We start from the raw sequence: 17,515 nt of genomic DNA, 5'->3' as shown, positions 1-17,515 counted from the left end.
TTTCATATTCAAAACATAAAAATAATTTATAAATATACATATTAGAAGAAACATATGAAAGCTTTTAACAGTTGGCTGATGGAAAGATACATTTAGAAAAGAGAGAAAATTCAACTGCCCTTGCGGGGAATCGAACCCACACCCTCTCACTTGCCAGGTGAGCGCCCTAGACCCACTGGGCTACAAAGGCAACGAAATGGCGACTTAATCTGAGGATGATGTCACTCTCCGCTATCCATATGAAGGTTTTTAACAGCTGGCTGAAGCAAATGATAAGTCGCCATCTGCTGGCAGTGTCAGCAATTATGAGCTTTGGCATGAATCAGGTCCAAAAAAACCATCCATGTATGGCCCAGTTCAGTGCACACAAGCTCCAAGGAAAGATTGAGATATTTGTTGCCTTTGTAGTCTAGTGCGCTCTCCCGGCAAGAGAGAGGACATGGGTTCGATTCTCCTCAAGGAAGTAGAATTTTCTCTCTTCCCTAAATATATCTTTCTATCAGCCGGCTGTTAAAAACCTTTGTATGGATAGCAAAGAGTGACATCATCCTTGCATTAGAAGAAACATGCAGGCTAAGAGGGGTGGTGATACGGCCAGTCAGATACCTTTACATTTTGGTATAACTTGTCCCAGTGGTGGAATTATTTGAAACAAAAACACACATCCTGTTAAAAAAGGTAGTAATATTAATCCACAATGCCAATGATCCTTCAAGATTGGAGGACAGTGACACAGTTGTGAAATTCTTGCCCCCTGACGTTGCTAATTTGACCATTTTATTAAAATGAACAGAACAAACAAAAAACCTTTATTTGAAGGTCATTGTTGTGTGAAGTCTCACATTTTAGTTTTTGCAATGCAATTTGAGGTACTAATATCCGAAATGTGTGTGAGGACCCTGTGAGCATGGCACCCACATGCTGGAGCAGGGAGCCTAGTCTGGAAACTTTGGCGGGCCTTGACCAGAATTTTCATGGTCCCTTTGCAGTGAATTTATAGTGTGAAAAAAAAAAATCATCCCAGACCCCAGAACTGAAGCCTCATCAAAAGCACTGAAAATTAATAGCGTTATTCCAAATTGAAAAAAAAAAATGGATATAGTGCAGTGTGTCCTTATGGCATATAGATATACACAGTGTAGATGTGACAAAAAAAGCTATTAACATTGCTTGTAGCTTTATTTTCCTCCCTCTTTTACTAATAACCCCAAATGACAGAAAGGGGAATATCATGGTATATATATAATGTAAGGAATATTGAGTACAGGATTTTTGAAATTTACTTCCTCAAAAATTGGGGAAAATTGTGTTACAAGTCAGATGAATACATTGTTTTTAGTCTACAAAATTCTACATACACAGCTTATATTTTGGATAAATAAATTTCAGGTAATGAAATGTTCAGAGAATCCTTTTTATGAGAAAAATGAATTTATTTCCATGCGTGTTGATACATTGAATTTACATGTACAAAAGATTCATACCTTTTGTGCATGAATATTAATTTGCTATGATGGAGGAAAAAAAGTAAATTGACAAAGGTCAACATGAATTATGCCATGCATGATTTGACAGCACTAATAAATAATTGATATGCACATGACTGATTTATATTTCATTATAAGACTTTTTTTAAACATATACTTCCCTCAATATATTCATCTGTAAAACTGTGAGCAAATTTAAATGTGTGATGATGCAAAGCACACCAACAAAAAGAGAAATATTTAAACATTCAAACCTGTGTGTGAACTCAGAAACCATTTCACATACCCTTTAACACTAGAATGACACAACCAGTTATTTTAAGCGTGAAACTACTTTGGCATGCAATTTCATCCAAATGGTTTATCTCAGGTTGTTAAAATTTCATGGCTTTTTTCATCTTGTTAAGACGTTTAAAATCCTAAAATATAAATGTTCTAGGTTTCGTAGTGTTTAATTGTAAAATAAAGTTCTACCTAGAATGACGGTAGGATGTCAAAATGATCACTATAGAGATATTTAATATGATTGCAAAATGTTCTAGGCAGTCTTCTTTTGTGAAAATTAATATTGAGGGAATAGATGTTCTATCATGATGTTTGCTTTTTCTCTACTGTCCATTTTGTACCATCCAATGGTACACTTTGACACTCATCATCATATGTTATTCAATTCATTTAGCATTTCTATGGGTCTGTGCGCTTTTACTGTATTGCATTTGCTGGTACAATGTCGCAAGAAGAAAGGAATCCTTATTTTTCGAGATTTTACTCGTGAACAGGGCTCTAGCCCAGCGACCAAGGTCATTCTTATCATTGTTTTGTTTCTTCACACTATAAATTCACTATATTTGTTGGAGACTTCTCTATTGTGAATTTATAGGGGGACCCTGCTGGATGATGTTGGGAGCCATTATTTTATCACATATCATGCTTTCCACTGAGCAAAATAATTATAAAGTTGATAAACTGAGAAAATCTAGGTCTTGAAGGATTTCAATTTGTGTGTGCATGGTACTCAACCATGCACACACAAAATTGAAATCATGGACAAAAGAAATTTCTGCTAGAAATTTGAGCGTCATTGATGTTTTAAACAAAAATGAATTCATTCGGTGCATAATGCAATCTGCATCGAAAAGCTGTCTTGTGTATGTATTTTCAATTGCTGAGTATTTGACACTTATTCAGTTTTTTTCATTCCCTACGTACAATCTCTTTGTAAATTACTCAAGTGTATTATACTTTGAACCTTATCAGTGGACTACCAATTGATGAATGAAGCCACAAGTTACAATAATTTGTATATTACAAATATATTTTTACAGTAACAAAATAGAAAATTAAAAATTAGTCTTTGTCATAACAAGTCGTTTTGTCCAACATTCCAAAAAAATTATACACGAACAAGGGTTTATTTCAGAAATAAGTCAGACTGAATATATAGTTTTTCTGTATATATAAATAATTTTCTGTAGAGACAAATAATTTGTATTCATTTTTTTATGGCAGTCAAAATAACTGCAACCGTCATTCTAAGTAATTCGAAATTCCTGTCTTGTCGTTCTAGTGTTAAACAATCTTTTATGAACAAAATATTAAATAAGATGAACTGTAACAAATCGAAACACCCTAATAGCATGCATAAAATAAGACATTGGATATTCTGTAAAACACCACTTAATGATAAAAGATAAAACAATCCTATAATTATTATAGATAGATGCCAAACTGATGGAAATTTAGATATTTCACATAAAGAGAATCACTGAAAACAGTTTTGTTACTTACATTGTGAAAATTTAAGTGCCAATATGCTTGAAAGTGTCACATAAATATAAAAATTGAAAATCAAATAAGGAAGACCACGTGGAAGATTTATTCATTGAAGGATAACATTTATCCTATACTAACGTTTTGGAATATTTATCATTTGAAATGCAAAAAAACCATATAAATTTAAAACTTTTGGTATACTTATTTTAGGTTTCCACAGGTATATCATCATATAGCAGAGCAAAGAAAAAAAGACAAAATATACTAAATCAGTCACAATATAGTGTAATTATGTGATGCTGTGATTTCTGCTGACATTTTTTTCTTATTCGCGTGTATGTTGATTCAATTATATTTTAGACATTCATTAGCTAATTTATGGTATTCTTGTACCATATCAAAAATTTATTTTGAGAGAGAGAGCACAGTCCTAATTATTTTATCAGATAATTATGAATGTATGCAGGTTGCTATGAAATTTAAAAATAACATTGGTCCCAGACCCCAAGTAATTAAAAGAAACAATGTGCCAGATTTTGACTATCGTGTAGAAGAGAAAAAAAAACTTTATTTCAGCAAGTCATTCTATGAATGTGAATCCATTATACCCCCTGGATAATTACACATGAATTTGAGAACTATATACCAGTTGATAAATGAATGATTTTTATTTTTCTCGGGAAAGCAAATTTGGTATTCAAAGACATTTTGTGCTTCTAATATGGAATAATATGTGGCATATAGAAAATACAGGCTACTCCTACATTAAATCTTACTCAAACGCTTTTAAGATAGCCTTCAAAAATCAGATTTCTTGAACAATAAACAGCAACTATTAAGAGAATGTTTCTTCAGATTTATGCACATTGTTTATTCATGGGGTGGGTATTAAGACGCAACTTAATATAGCATCTAGAAAATTCATATAAAGAAATCCAAAATTTATTTTTTTGTGTTTGCAATTCCTGGAATCACATTTCTTGTTACTCCAGTCACTTAGCCTATCTTATTTTAGTGAGGTTTCACAGTATTGAAGCTAGTTATAAATGACAATATTTAAATCAGGAGTATAGAGTTAAAGTTGGTGCACTAAATACTCAGCTGCCAATTAAAAACTCTTCGAACTTTTTGGCTGTGTCAACTTTTATTAAAAGTTAAAATATATTGTTTGCATGATTTAGCTCTAAGAAGGAATTTCAAGACAGTCATTTCAAAATTAATTGTATCTACGAGAAATTTGCTTTGTTTTTTTTCTTAAATTTGCTGAAGCACTATAAAAAGAACAACAATGTGTAACGCATATACAATCAGACCAGCTTATAACGAGCCCGCTTTTAGTGAGAGTGGATTTAATGAGCAAGTAATTACATTTTGATACAATGCTCATTGCATGGTAATTCTGACACTTTTGGCGAGCAGGTTTTCACAGTAGCTTGGATTTAACGAGTGATTTGAAAGGAAAACTTGAAAAAATAAATTAAAAAATGGAGAAAGAATAAAGTGTTAATGCAAGAAAAACCACAAAACTGTTTGAGTTTCCCCCCCCCCCCTCAAAATATGGTGATAATGCACTTGATGAGGAATGAATGACAATCAAATAATTCAACAAAAGGCCTATGACTCCATAGGGTTTGTTGTGAATGTTTAGCAACAGTAATGCTTCTCTAGAAAGGGTGGGGGATGAGAATGGGAAATGAAGATAAGAGAAACTGACAACTCATAATTATATATAAGAAAAAAGCTAATCTGTCCCTTGCTTTTAATTCCAATAGAGTCTAAATAATAATATCTCAATAAGTTTGAGAATGAGGGGTCATCACTAGAATTTGTTCTTTATCATGTGTTGTGTTCTTTAATTTTGGGGAAAAATGGTCCAAAAGCAAAGTTTTAGCCATCAAAGATGAAATACAAATTATGGGAAAAGGTGAAAAATAAAAAGCTTCTCGTTATAAGTGGGTCAGACCATATGTAGATTTAAATAGAAAATTTAGACCGTTTTTAGCTCGAAACTGCTAAAATTTTCATTTTACTTTCAATTAATTCAACTTCAGTAAAGGTATGGTTTGGTAAGAATCTACGAATCCAGGGTCTTTTACAACATGTGTCATGAAACAGTATTGGTACTTGATCTTATACCCCTCCACTTCACATAAAAATTATGCCTGTATATTTTCACCAAGACACTATAAAGTTATTTCATACTAAAAAATAGAAATTTCCTACATATTAGATGAACTATATAACTACATAAAACTTGTACCATACATTCTTGATATGATGAAATTAAGTAGTCATTAGAAATTGTTCCTTAAATATGACTTATTCATGTTTATGTGCTTCAGAGTTGCAACTACTTTTCTTATTTTTCAAATTTTTTAGTTTTAAAAAATTTACTTGATATATTAACCTCTTAATTTTCAAGTGATGTATATTTAGAAAAAAAAAATTCTTTTCAAATTCAATAACAATAGCCCATTTAAATAGTGATTTTAAAAAACTTTTAATATAATATGTCAGCGTAAATTTAAACTTTAAAATATTTCTTTTCGGACCTATGTAATTTATTTTAAAAGATTAAAGTCATGGAAACCATAATTATTAAAAAAATAGTATGAAATAAAAACTTTCTCTTTTTACTTATCGTGATAACAACTTTTTTTTTCTCGATATGTCATGTCTATTGGTTTATTCTGTGAATTCACAAAACTTTAAAGTTATTCAATTATATTATGAGAAGAAAGAAAGACCAACATTTTACAAAATACGTCAACTGCACCACAATGTGATAAAACAGTAAACCTATACATAGACACTCACAACTGTTAAATTTTAGTTGCTTTTATACAAGATAGGAATAGCACAAGGAGGGAATTCATTGTCACATATGTATAGATCTGCAGATATCAACTAGTCTTTCCTCATTGAAATTATATTTCACAAAAACAGGAAGGAAAAAAAATGATAAGCTGACACATATGCGTAAAACTAATGAACCTCTGTTATGTATATATATATATGTATGTGTATATGTATATATATATATATATATATATTTATGTATTTATCACAAGGAAATAGCGTATTATTCACAATTCAACAGCTTGCTTCAATTCAAACCACAGAATTTCTGCCAGTTCAATAAATATTTTTGGTGGACTTCAACATTAGCTAAAAACAGACTACGAAAACATTAGCAAAAATATGGTTTGTGCATATCACCAGTAAAGAGAGAAGTGTGCAGCTTCCAGTATATCCAGTGCGTAAGATCTGACATCAGGAAAGTCTTCTTTTTATTTATTTTTTTTCTACACATCTTTTGCAAAAAAGAGAAGAAAAATTCAGGTTTTACTTTGAAGTTCAAAAGCACATTCTTGTGAGTGAAATTCAAAGAAAGCCAGTGCCCGCAACATGAGGTCCTAAAACCAGCTACCAAACAAGAGGAGTATCACTCGTACTTTTGTCTCTCTTGTAATTATACAAATGAAAAGGAAAGAAAAACACTGTCAGGTAGAAAAATAAATAGGCAAGACTTGATCCCACTATAATTCTTGTATGATCCGAAAGTCTGTCTCTGCATGCGAGACTATAAAACATCCTTCACTTTTTGTAGAATTTTTCACAAAGAGCACCAATTCAAAAAAAGGCTATGACTAGGGCAAAAAATGTCTTCAGTACCTCTTAGCGGTAGGTGAGAGAATTATTATACTACGATTTTTTCATACTGTTGTGCTTTGTAGCGTTTCTGGCGACGGTGTTATCTCCGCAGCAACATTCCGCCTGCCGCTCATGAGTGGAGTCCCATTTTCAATTTGATCCTCTTGAGAATACTCTCCTGAAGTTTCTATCAATAGCAAAGATTCATCAGAAGAATTCATACGTTTCCTATTCATGTGCTTCTTTCTTGCAGAATGCTTTGTCCTTACTGATCCTCTTTTCATGAAAACTTTAGGGCTTGATATCGGGCTAGGTCGGATGAGAAATCTAAGAAGAAAAATCAAATAGAAATATCAGTGTATGATAGAAAAGAAATGACCAAGGAGATTTACTAAATTTAGTTTTTGTGATTGAAATGAAAAGGGCCTCACATTGTCATCGATTGATCATTTTGAGCATTTTTGTCACACCATGGACATTTTCTGCACACAAGGGCTAATTAGACCCCAGGACCTACAATTTATTGCCAATTCCAAATGGCAGCCATTTTTTATACTTATCAAGCGGTTGGTGTGCTAACTCCCTCGATGTGGGACTCCCTGCGGTAGCAATCTTTTTCTATGGGCATGCTGCCATTTCTGTTGTATACAACTGTATCAGGAAACTTGCATTGTCAAACTCTAACTTTGCTTAACCCGTTAAGCGGTTTTTTAAATTTTCCTGTTCCGCATTGCAACCGCCGCAGTGGAAATCACTAAACCTAAAAATTTTGAAGAATAATACATATTTTTTTATTGTGAGCTGATAAATGCTGTCCCCACCAATACAAAATAATAATAAACCAGGAAGTGAAAAAACAACTATCGTTTTTCTGTTATTTGTGCTATATGCAACAGTAGTTATCCTATACTACCTCAAACAGAAAGGAAAAACATTGTCTCTCTCTTCCTTCTGTTATCAGACTTTGAATAAAAGCTGACTCCGCCCACTGGAAGTTGATTTACAGGTCGTGGGGGGGGGGAAGAACATGTTATCAGAAGAAAAGTTAATACCATATCTGGGCTCATCAATGCAGAAATGAGAGCATTTCAAGAACCCAAGCTATCTCAGGAGCGCGCCTGCGCGATGAAAAAACTGGACTGGCGTTTTGGTGGCTCAAACCAGATAGTCACGTGGCCCGAAAGTTCTTGTAGGTTCTGTAAATTTAATTATATAATAAATGTTTAATATCTTTGAATTGTAGAAGGAAGTGTTTGTCTCCATCCGCCACATTCCCTCTACAACAACTGACATTGTGTTTGAAAATTTTTTTTTAAGTGTTACGCAATTTATTTTCATTCAAATTTTTGTACAGAAGTTGGAAGTTCTTATGAGAGTACCACAAAATTTTTTAAAATTTGTTTACAGAGAAATTTGGTTTTTTATGACTTTTTAGAAATGAAAATTTTGGAAATATCATTCTTATTTTTGATCTGGAATATTTTTTTCCCTATGGCCATGGCCAGAAATAAATTTCTTAAAAATAGAAAAAATAATTGTTTCTCAAAATTTTTTCATCATATGGTATGGTACATGAGGTTTCCCAAAATAATAATTACTAATCATTTTAATTAAATTCAGTTCATTTACATTAGCTTAAAAGTTAATCAATTAGAAATTTGCATAAATTACAAAGAGAAGCATGCGAAATTAATTTCCAATTTTTTTAAACTTCTCAAATATGTTTTATTAAAAAAATGTAACGAGTTATCATATATATACACTAATTGTGCAATTTGGTCATGAATTGGAAGAGTGGTCAAAAATGGTTTGAGAGAAAGCAGTTGCAGAGGATGCGGAAGTAACAAATAACAAATCGAAATCCAGAGATTATAGGTTCACTGAGTTACAATTTAGTTTTATAAAAGAATATTTGACAACAATTTAGTTTTATAAAGAATATTCGAGGACAAATAATTTACAAAACACGAACATATGTTTCGGTTCTTATTTGTGCCGTTATCAAGGTGGAAAAACAAACAATGAGAGAGCATCTGTGGTGGTCAGAGTTGTTTTCTTCACTTCTGTATTTTTATTCTTGGTTTTTGATGTCATAGTTGTTGCCCTCTGTTGTTAGTGGCATCGTATGTCCACAGCTTGGCCCCCTTCAAATATTATTCAAATGTTTTGCCAAAATGAAAATGTGGTAGGGCAATGGAATGGAGGACATTGATTTTGTGTCATTTACTAATTGCTCATGAAAAGCCTTTATTTGTAAGTACCCTCAAAGAAGTCTAAAAGTAATGACAATCAAACTTTTTGGATCACCTTAGGCTCTGGAAAATTAAATTTGCTGTCATCATTCCAGCAGTGTAACGCTATTGTGGACCTCTTGATTTTTAACATACCTCTTATGTTCACCTAATCAGTATTTCAGAGAGCATTTGATTAGATTGATGTAGCCTTGGGGGGGGGGGGGGCAAAATTTCTCGGGTTGCAAGTCGATGATCTGTATTTGGAAAACGACTTAGAATATCTTTGACCTTTGTAGAGAGAAATGGATTGAAAGGTAACAACTCTGACTGCCACAGTCGCTCTTTTATTCTGATCATGTTTTTCTTTGGGACAGAATGTGTGTTTGTTTTTCCACATTAATAACGGCACCAATGAGCACCAAAACATTTGTTGGTGTTTTGTCTTCATCACGTCGTCAATATTCTTCTATAGTTTGGGCTAAGTTATTCTTTTTGATTAATTTAGTTTTGTATTTTTGGAAAAATGGTGCCATTCTTAAGTTTATGTTGAGCAAAAAAAAAACAAGAGAGAGAGAGAGTTTATTTCAACCCATAATACATTGACGAAAATTTTCTGGATATTAATGACGAGATGAACTCTGAAAGAAAAGTAAAAAAACTTTCTCCACTAGGAATCAAACCAAAATCTTGCAATTTGGGCAAGTGCACTATACAATATACATCAGTGACACACCAACCTAATCGTGCCTTAACACTAGAACCGCGGAGTGGGTCAATTTGACCCAAATCAAACTTCGTTTTCATTTATCTCGAAAACTTACAAGCAGATGTTAAACAAATTTCGTGACTTTTCATGATATCATATGAATATTAATTCACAATTTTATTATCTTCTCAATTCGTGTTCCAGAGCTATAAGAACTTCTACCTAGAACCACGGTTTGGGTCATTTTGACCCAACGTACTATTCTACAGAAAAAAAGGAGTGTAGAATTTTCTTGGAAGTGGTTACCCTTTCTAAAAAGTATTGGTAAATGAAGATAGTGAAGAATAAAGGTCTTTCAAGGTCAAGGCCAGTTCATTGTCAGAGCAGATTATCTTTTTTCAATGGAGGAATGGCAAGTAGAGCTAAATATATTTTTTTTCCTTTGTAAACTTGAATACCTGAAATTCTGACGAGACTCAATAAAGATTTTGGGGGACTAAAAGTTTAACTCTAGAAAAAATGTGTAGTTGAAATTTCTGTAGGCAAACGATGTCACAAAAAAAGAATAAAATTCTGGCCTGCACCAAATACGTTTTTAATGGATTTTCAAATCTTCGGAAGTATCAGCGTCCAACGAATCTCTCTCTTTCAGAGCACATAGTGATGCAACTGATCAAGTCATTTGAGAACAAGGGCAGAAATGCCTCAACCGACACCTTTTTTTTCACTACACTGAAGCTGGCTCAAATACTGAAAGCCAAAAAATATGAGCTTAGTATAGACGGTGAGATGAAATCGAAGAACAATATTATCTGATGCAATAAAGATAGTGAAACTACAGTTGTATAGAAAAATGATGCCACAATTACAATTTTTCAAGGAAAGAACGATATAAGTTTTTCATTAATCAGCACGCTTCATCTGGCAGTCGATATTGGCAGTAGTAGCCTCAAAAAGCTTCCACACACACAGAAACTATTTCACACTACAATTCAGCAAAGTGTAACGATCGTAGTTGCAGTGATCAAATGCCCAGAAAATATTCGGTGAAGGTGGCATCACAGACGTTTTCTACAACATCCTGGATTTCACTATAAAAATATTCCTGTATTTTGTATGGAGCAGTACAGAAGGCCAGAATTAGTTTTTGGAAAGCAGCTCCTCTAAAATCTTATTGAGGAACTGCGTTCATCATATGTGTTGCCTTTGCGCAAAAGAAAACGTTTGTGTGCTCTTGATCATGTATCTGTTCGTGAGCGATCAAAATAATAATAGTAATAAATAAAAATAAATGATCTGATGTATCAGGTAACATAAAAATGTGGAAACAAAACTGTTAATTTTTGCATGGGATGTGCAACTTCAAAATGCTATGAATGTGCAAGAATAATAAAAAAAAATTTGCTCAACTGCTCATCATAAATTCCACTTATCAGTAAGAAATCAATGCTTATTTGACAGAATTACATTATAGACTTTCTCATATTCAATTTGACACGCTTATTTTACATCTTTGTCCTATTATAAGATTACTGAAAAACGTTTTTGGACTGAATATAGTAAATTATGTATACTAAATCTTATTTTTACTGAATTACATCATTTTTTAGCTAATTTTGAAGTTCATTATATATTCATAAAGAAATATAATTTTCCATTATGAATATGTGATTAAACAACATTGAATAAGAGTAAGGAAAAACCCAGGAACCAAAAATAAATTCCTGTTTTTTCGCTGTGAAATACCGTTTTGTCACAGTTTGGGTCAATTTGACCCAGTCCGCGGTTCTAGGTATACCGAAAGTGCCGCGGTTCTAGTGTTAATACGCAGAGTAACATGATATGATTTCCAAGTTCATCTCGGCATAAAAAAATTCAGAAAGTCTTTCCTCAATGTAAAGAAAAATATTTCTATTGTTTTTCCTTCCACGTGGGAATTCTCTGAGAGAGGGAGAGAAAAGACTTACATAACATCCCCAAGCTCTAATTTCAGATCACAGCTGGGATTTATGATGACAAATGATAGACCATTTCTTTTTTCTGATACATCATCTAGATTCATGTAGAAAATATATATATAAATAATGACCATGTAGTTTCAATGTATAATACAATTAGGAATTCACAGGAATGAAAAATCAATAAACTGATTTAAATAACGTGGTTTTCTTAAAAAAGATGTACAGAACTTAACATGCATGCAAACCAAATATTCTGCGCCGAAATATCGATTTTCTTAAAATTCATCACAATTATAAATAAAATTAACGTTTTCAATTGAAAATAACATGAAAAATTTAAATGATTGAATTTTAATTATGCAAATTTATTACTTAAATATCAAAAACTGGTAATTGAAGATTTTTATTGCCAGGATACTGACAATCAATTTTGATGACGATCTATTGTATTTTAATATTACTTACAGAATCATTTTTTTCCCTTAAACACTTGTTGCCAATTTTACATCCAATTAAGAAAATGTCAACCATTATTACTCTCAACTAGTAACGTATCATCAAATTTACGTCTCTTATTTCCTTATTTTTCCTCTTTAGATGTTCTTTGTCTCCTCCTGCCTCTTTCAGTGGTTCAATATGTTTCTTGTCTCGGTGCATACTTCAATTAGTGAACTTGCGTATAATTCCTATTCACTTTTACTTTATTGCAGTAAGATTCTATTTCCAGTTTCATATTTTTCCCAATCACATAAATTCACCCTGACATAACCTTTTTTCATGGAGGGCATATGCACAACACAAAATATAATCAGTAAATATTCGGCAAAATAGCAACTGAATATTCATCCCATCTCTATCCAGAATCCTAGAGCTTTGATGATTGATCATTCAGCTACATTACTGGTGAGTAGAGAGTTTAGCAAGCAATATAAATCAAGCACGCTTAAAAAAGTTTGGCAAAACTATTTTTTTTTTTACTTCAGTGGACCCGTTACTACACTGCACAGTATTATTGAATAGGAAATGCAAAGTTCTACCACTGAATGATGACTACCACTGTACTATGAAAATTCTGTATACATGAGAGCATTTTTGGCTGTGGCACAGCTTAGAGGGATTATATTGCTTTTTTGAATTCCCTTTGAATAAAAAAATCTGATTTGTATTAATTATTTGGAACATTGAATATATATTTTCACATATCATATATATTCATGTATAACAATTTCAGACCCTGGTGCCACAAATGTGTGTGGGTTGCTTTTTCTCACTGTAGAATTTTTACTTTTCACCTCAGGGAGTTAAGCCCTGACTTAAGGATTGTGTAAGTTTTGAGTTAGAAGTATGGTGAATATGAACTTTTGGGGCTCTCATCAGAGGGCAGCACTGTGAAGTTGAACATTTAGGGGGTTTTTAAGATGACTCCTAGGAGAAAGTGCCTCCGGTAAAGTGTCATTTATTACATAAAATTCGGCAATAAATTTCTGGAAAAAAAGTGGTATATGAAGAGTAACATACACTTGCATTATCTTGGCTGAAAAAAAATTCAAAGAAGTGAATTATTTTTCCACGGAAAAAATTGAAAAAATAGATTTGCCGACATTTATGTTTCTAATGCATTTTTTGAGTATCAAAAATGCAAAACATTTTGAAAATTCCAAAAAATGAATGCTTGGGTCTGAAAGGGTTACATAAATGAAATTTTTTTATAGATAACAACGCATTAACTTGAAGAACAAAAAATGAATTATAAATCCCATAAGAGTCAATTTTATTAAGACTTAAATTTTACGAATTATGCTGAAAAACAATAAATTTCATCATTCAGTGAACTTGGATGAGAAATATTGAAATTAAATATTTTTTTCCTCACCATAATCCTCGGTTGGAAGTCTGAGGTCCATCATTCTGTTTTTGACCAGATTGCTGATTTCTTGTCTTTCGATATCAGATGTTATCCTATTTCGCTCACTGTCAGCCAAAATCAAGTTGACCTGAAAAATTAAATAAATATAATTTTATAAATCTGTGTATATATCTAATTGCTTCTGTTCAAAACTTTTTGTCTAATTTTTAAAATATAAAAACAAGTTTTTTGGCATGCCGGCTTACCCCACTTCTTTTTCAAGTATGCTGACTAATTCTCAGAGGAATATTGTATGTTATTATGTGTGCAGTGTGTTGTAATTTTCACATATTTTGTTTGTTTGTGCTTCTATTCATTATGGTGGTGTTTGTTTAATATTGTTGCCAAGGGCAGCTTGAACTTACCTGCCGCTTGAGTGCAGTCTAATCGGCCCCCCCTCCTTGAAGATGACGAAGGAGGCAGGCAGGACTTCCCTGGCATAAACCAGATTTTTCTTTAATACAAGCCGCACATGATTGTTCACTGAGAAAAATCTGCATGACCATATGTTTCACTTTTAAAGAAACTGTGTGTCTCGATCTTCCATCTAGGATTATTTTACTATCATTAATAATTACCAGATAATTTGATCCGCATCACAGCTCTTATTGATGAGCCATCATTATTTACATTTCTCCTGTGAAGAGCAAGCACGAGATAACTTTTAATTTCAAATTTTATTTTAAATCTATATATTTCAAGGGCCTTTCTGGTGCTCCAGAGACCAGACAAGTGAGAGAAGCCGAATTTGTTTTGCTTTTATTTTAAAGTGTTGGTAAAATTACTAAAATGCACTGAATTACTAAAGTACAAAAATGACTAAATTTGGCACTAAAATGCACTATATTCTATTTCTGGTATTATGGTTCCAGGCCCTGCATGTTCCCTCAACTTTTCTCAATATCTCTGTCATCAATGTATGGTTCAAAAGTCAAGTGTTATGTTAATTTTTGGGCACAGTAGCCCAGGTCAATAAGATATTCGCCTAAAGTACCAAAGGATGCTTAGAGGTGTCACGAGTTTGATACCCAAATTGTTCTTGTCAGAAACTTTCCTGATGCTGAGTTACAACAAAAATGATGACAACATTACCACAGAAAAATATTGCTACTGCAGGGAGTGCCCTGACAAAGGGTTAGGGTGTCAACCTCTCTGTGAATATAAAAAAAGGCAAAAATGTTGAGTGCTGCCGTGTTTGGAATTGGCAACAACTTGTAAGTCCTGATCTAATTAACCTTCACATGCAAAAAACAACCATGGTGCAATAAAAAGGATAAAAAAAGGTCAAATGCAAATTTTCATAATTGAAAATTTTTAAATTTTTTTATTTCTAACTAAAGCCTAAGCTGCCACCCCATATAACTTGCTGCCTGGGTGCACTGTACCCCTTGCACCCTCACTAAAGCCACCCCCCCCCCTTGTTGCCAAGACCATTTTGCTGCCCCATATTATAATATGCATATTTTAATCAATATGTGATGCAATTTAATATGCATGAACCATTGATCCACATTTAATTAGTTATTAAAATCTATTGCACAAAACAGTTAGTAGAGCTCTTCTGAGCTGCATTTTAGTCTTTCAATAAACACTATAAAAAAAATAGTCTTACCGTAGTTGCTTCTGACACGCCAGAAATCTGTGTTCTATATATGCCTATGGGAATTTCACAAGTGGATGAACAAAGTTTCTGATACAGGCGACCATAAGTTCTGATCCACATGTCATCTTTTGTGATCCTCATCTTTGTTAAACGTGAGATTATCAAAAAATAGAGTCATTATAACGATTTCATGGTCTAGTGATGCAAAACATATGATAAAAATTTATAAAATCAGACCCGAAAAAAGATATGTTATTAATTGTTTATGAATTGCCAATTAAAAAAGGATCTAAAAATTTTATTCACTATTAAAATTTTTTCGATAAATTTGAATGTGTTGATTATTTGCACTATTAAAATTCTCTAACACAAATCAAGAAATATTTTTTTTTATATTTCATGTTTTAGAGAAGTCGGAATAAAATCAAGATGTAAAAAAAACATCCCAGAATACTCACTGATGATAAAAATCCTGAGCCTGGAGCTTGATCAATTCCAAGAAGCAGACGAACAAATGTAATCATATAATCTTTTACAAAAGCCTGCGGGAGGAATTAATGCATCAAAATTTAACACAAACAATGTAAAGTGTCAAACTAATATTTAACCCTTTTATTTCTAGCTCATCAGGCATGTCCTCTGAAGAGTTGACATGTTGCATTTAATCTTTATTGGAAAATATAATTTTATCATACAGAATTTCGTTTCAGTTTGTTTCAATAATTTTTTTTTTTTCATTTTCATTTCTAAGTTTCACAGCTATGTTGGAAATCAGAGAGAGAATGATATATAAATGTATAAAGTATCAGATATGTCAGAATTAGCAGCCATTAGTGATGGTGTTCGGTTCCTGTGATCAGGCATAGATCCAGGGTAATGTGTCGGGAGGGGAAATTTATTTTGTGGGTTCACTGGATGGATATTTTAAGGAACAGAAATTACCTGGTAGAGAATTGTATCCAGCATGCTAGCACTGAAAACACTGCCCGCAGCAAATGGAAGGCGAAACATGTATGATATGTGAGAGCCTCTTTCACGCTCACTCTGAAAGAATTAATAAATAAGTTGAGTATAATATACAAAAGAGTCAATGTTAAAATAAAATAATCAAATCACGCTTTCTTCAAAAACATTCAAATTAAAAATGAATAATGAACAGTAATAATGGACAAAGTACCGTAATGGAACTTTTTTTTTGACAAATAACATGATCCTGGTGATAAATTTATTGTCCGCCTGTTTTTCAAATTACACACAAGACTCTTGCTAAACACTCAAATTTTACATATGATATGAACAAATAAATTCTAATGAAGTAATACTTATAATATTTTATAGTCTTTTAAATACTTATGTAACTCATTTACACAACTAAATCAATAATAGTTTATAATTTCAACCTTTTCCATTTTTGACAAGTGTAAAGCATATGTGTCCGTCGCTCTGAATTGCATAAATCTCATGTTACTTGACTGACTTAGTTCTGTTATTATCCTCACACTCGGAAACATTCTGCGGAAAATAAAATGTAATATTATTTCAAACAATAAATGAAGAATCATTGATTAATAATAAATAAAATAAAATTTCATCAAGAAATTAACAAAAATATATAATACAAGTGACACTAACAGCAGAGAAATCTGGATTATTAGAATAAAATATCTGCTGTGGCGAATGACATATATTTGCCTTAGAATTAAATTTTGATTTACACTCTAAGAGATTTCAAATTTCTTAGAAACATCATGTGTCTGAAAAATTTATGTGACACTGAAATAAAATGTTTAAATTCTCACTTAAACATAGTCTGTACAGCTACTATTGTATTGCAATCAGCCAAATAGTCTTCCTCGGCTGAATTGGAAGTTTCTTTATTTACAACCACTACACTGTCAGCCAGATTGATACCAGCTCTGAGCAAATCATCCAAACTGAAAATTAAATAGAAAAAAAAAGAACTTTATCAGATTAGTTCAAAATATATGCTTGATATACACTTACTTTTTTGAATGTGATTGATAACTGACGTGTTCTTCATAATACTGATGCAATAAATGACACTCTTTCAGAAACATTTTACAAGCACCTCTAATAGCATAAATATGTTAGGAACCACACTTACATTCAGATCACACATTCTGTCATGTACCGATTCATTAGAAATTCCGCAGAGGAATGTGTATGAGGT

At 32.4% G+C, this 17,515-nt stretch overlaps 1 protein-coding gene across 3 annotated transcripts in view; it reads right to left on the bottom strand.

The window, feature by feature from the left end:
• Positions 1-3,676: 3,676 nt before the first annotated feature.
• LOC149086774 (potassium channel subfamily T member 2-like) overlaps positions 3,677-17,515 on the bottom strand; it is a 292,063-nt gene continuing 278,224 nt past the window's right edge. For all 3 annotated transcript variants that reach the window (XM_089231146.1, XM_089231145.1, XM_089231144.1), the window contains 8 exons: positions 17,124-17,258; positions 16,725-16,836; positions 16,267-16,368; positions 15,783-15,866; positions 15,334-15,465; positions 13,689-13,809; positions 11,822-11,906; positions 3,677-7,241 (listed from right to left, as the gene is read on the bottom strand). In XM_089231146.1, coding sequence (XP_089087272.1) covers positions 6,977-7,241; positions 11,822-11,906; positions 13,689-13,809; positions 15,334-15,465; positions 15,783-15,866; positions 16,267-16,368; positions 16,725-16,836; positions 17,124-17,258 — 1,036 coding nt within the window. In that variant the 3' untranslated portion in view covers positions 3,677-6,976. The remainder of the gene's footprint in view (positions 7,242-11,821; positions 11,907-13,688; positions 13,810-15,333; positions 15,466-15,782; positions 15,867-16,266; positions 16,369-16,724; positions 16,837-17,123; positions 17,259-17,515) is intronic.

Source organism: Pholcus phalangioides, unplaced genomic scaffold (assembly GCF_987345545.1).
Source record: "Pholcus phalangioides strain wild (caught in Gottingen) unplaced genomic scaffold, Ppha-v1.0 ptg000004l_1, whole genome shotgun sequence".
Classification (NCBI taxonomy): Eukaryota; Metazoa; Arthropoda; class Arachnida; order Araneae; family Pholcidae; genus Pholcus; species Pholcus phalangioides.
This window is presented reverse-complemented; position numbering and strand designations above follow the sequence as displayed.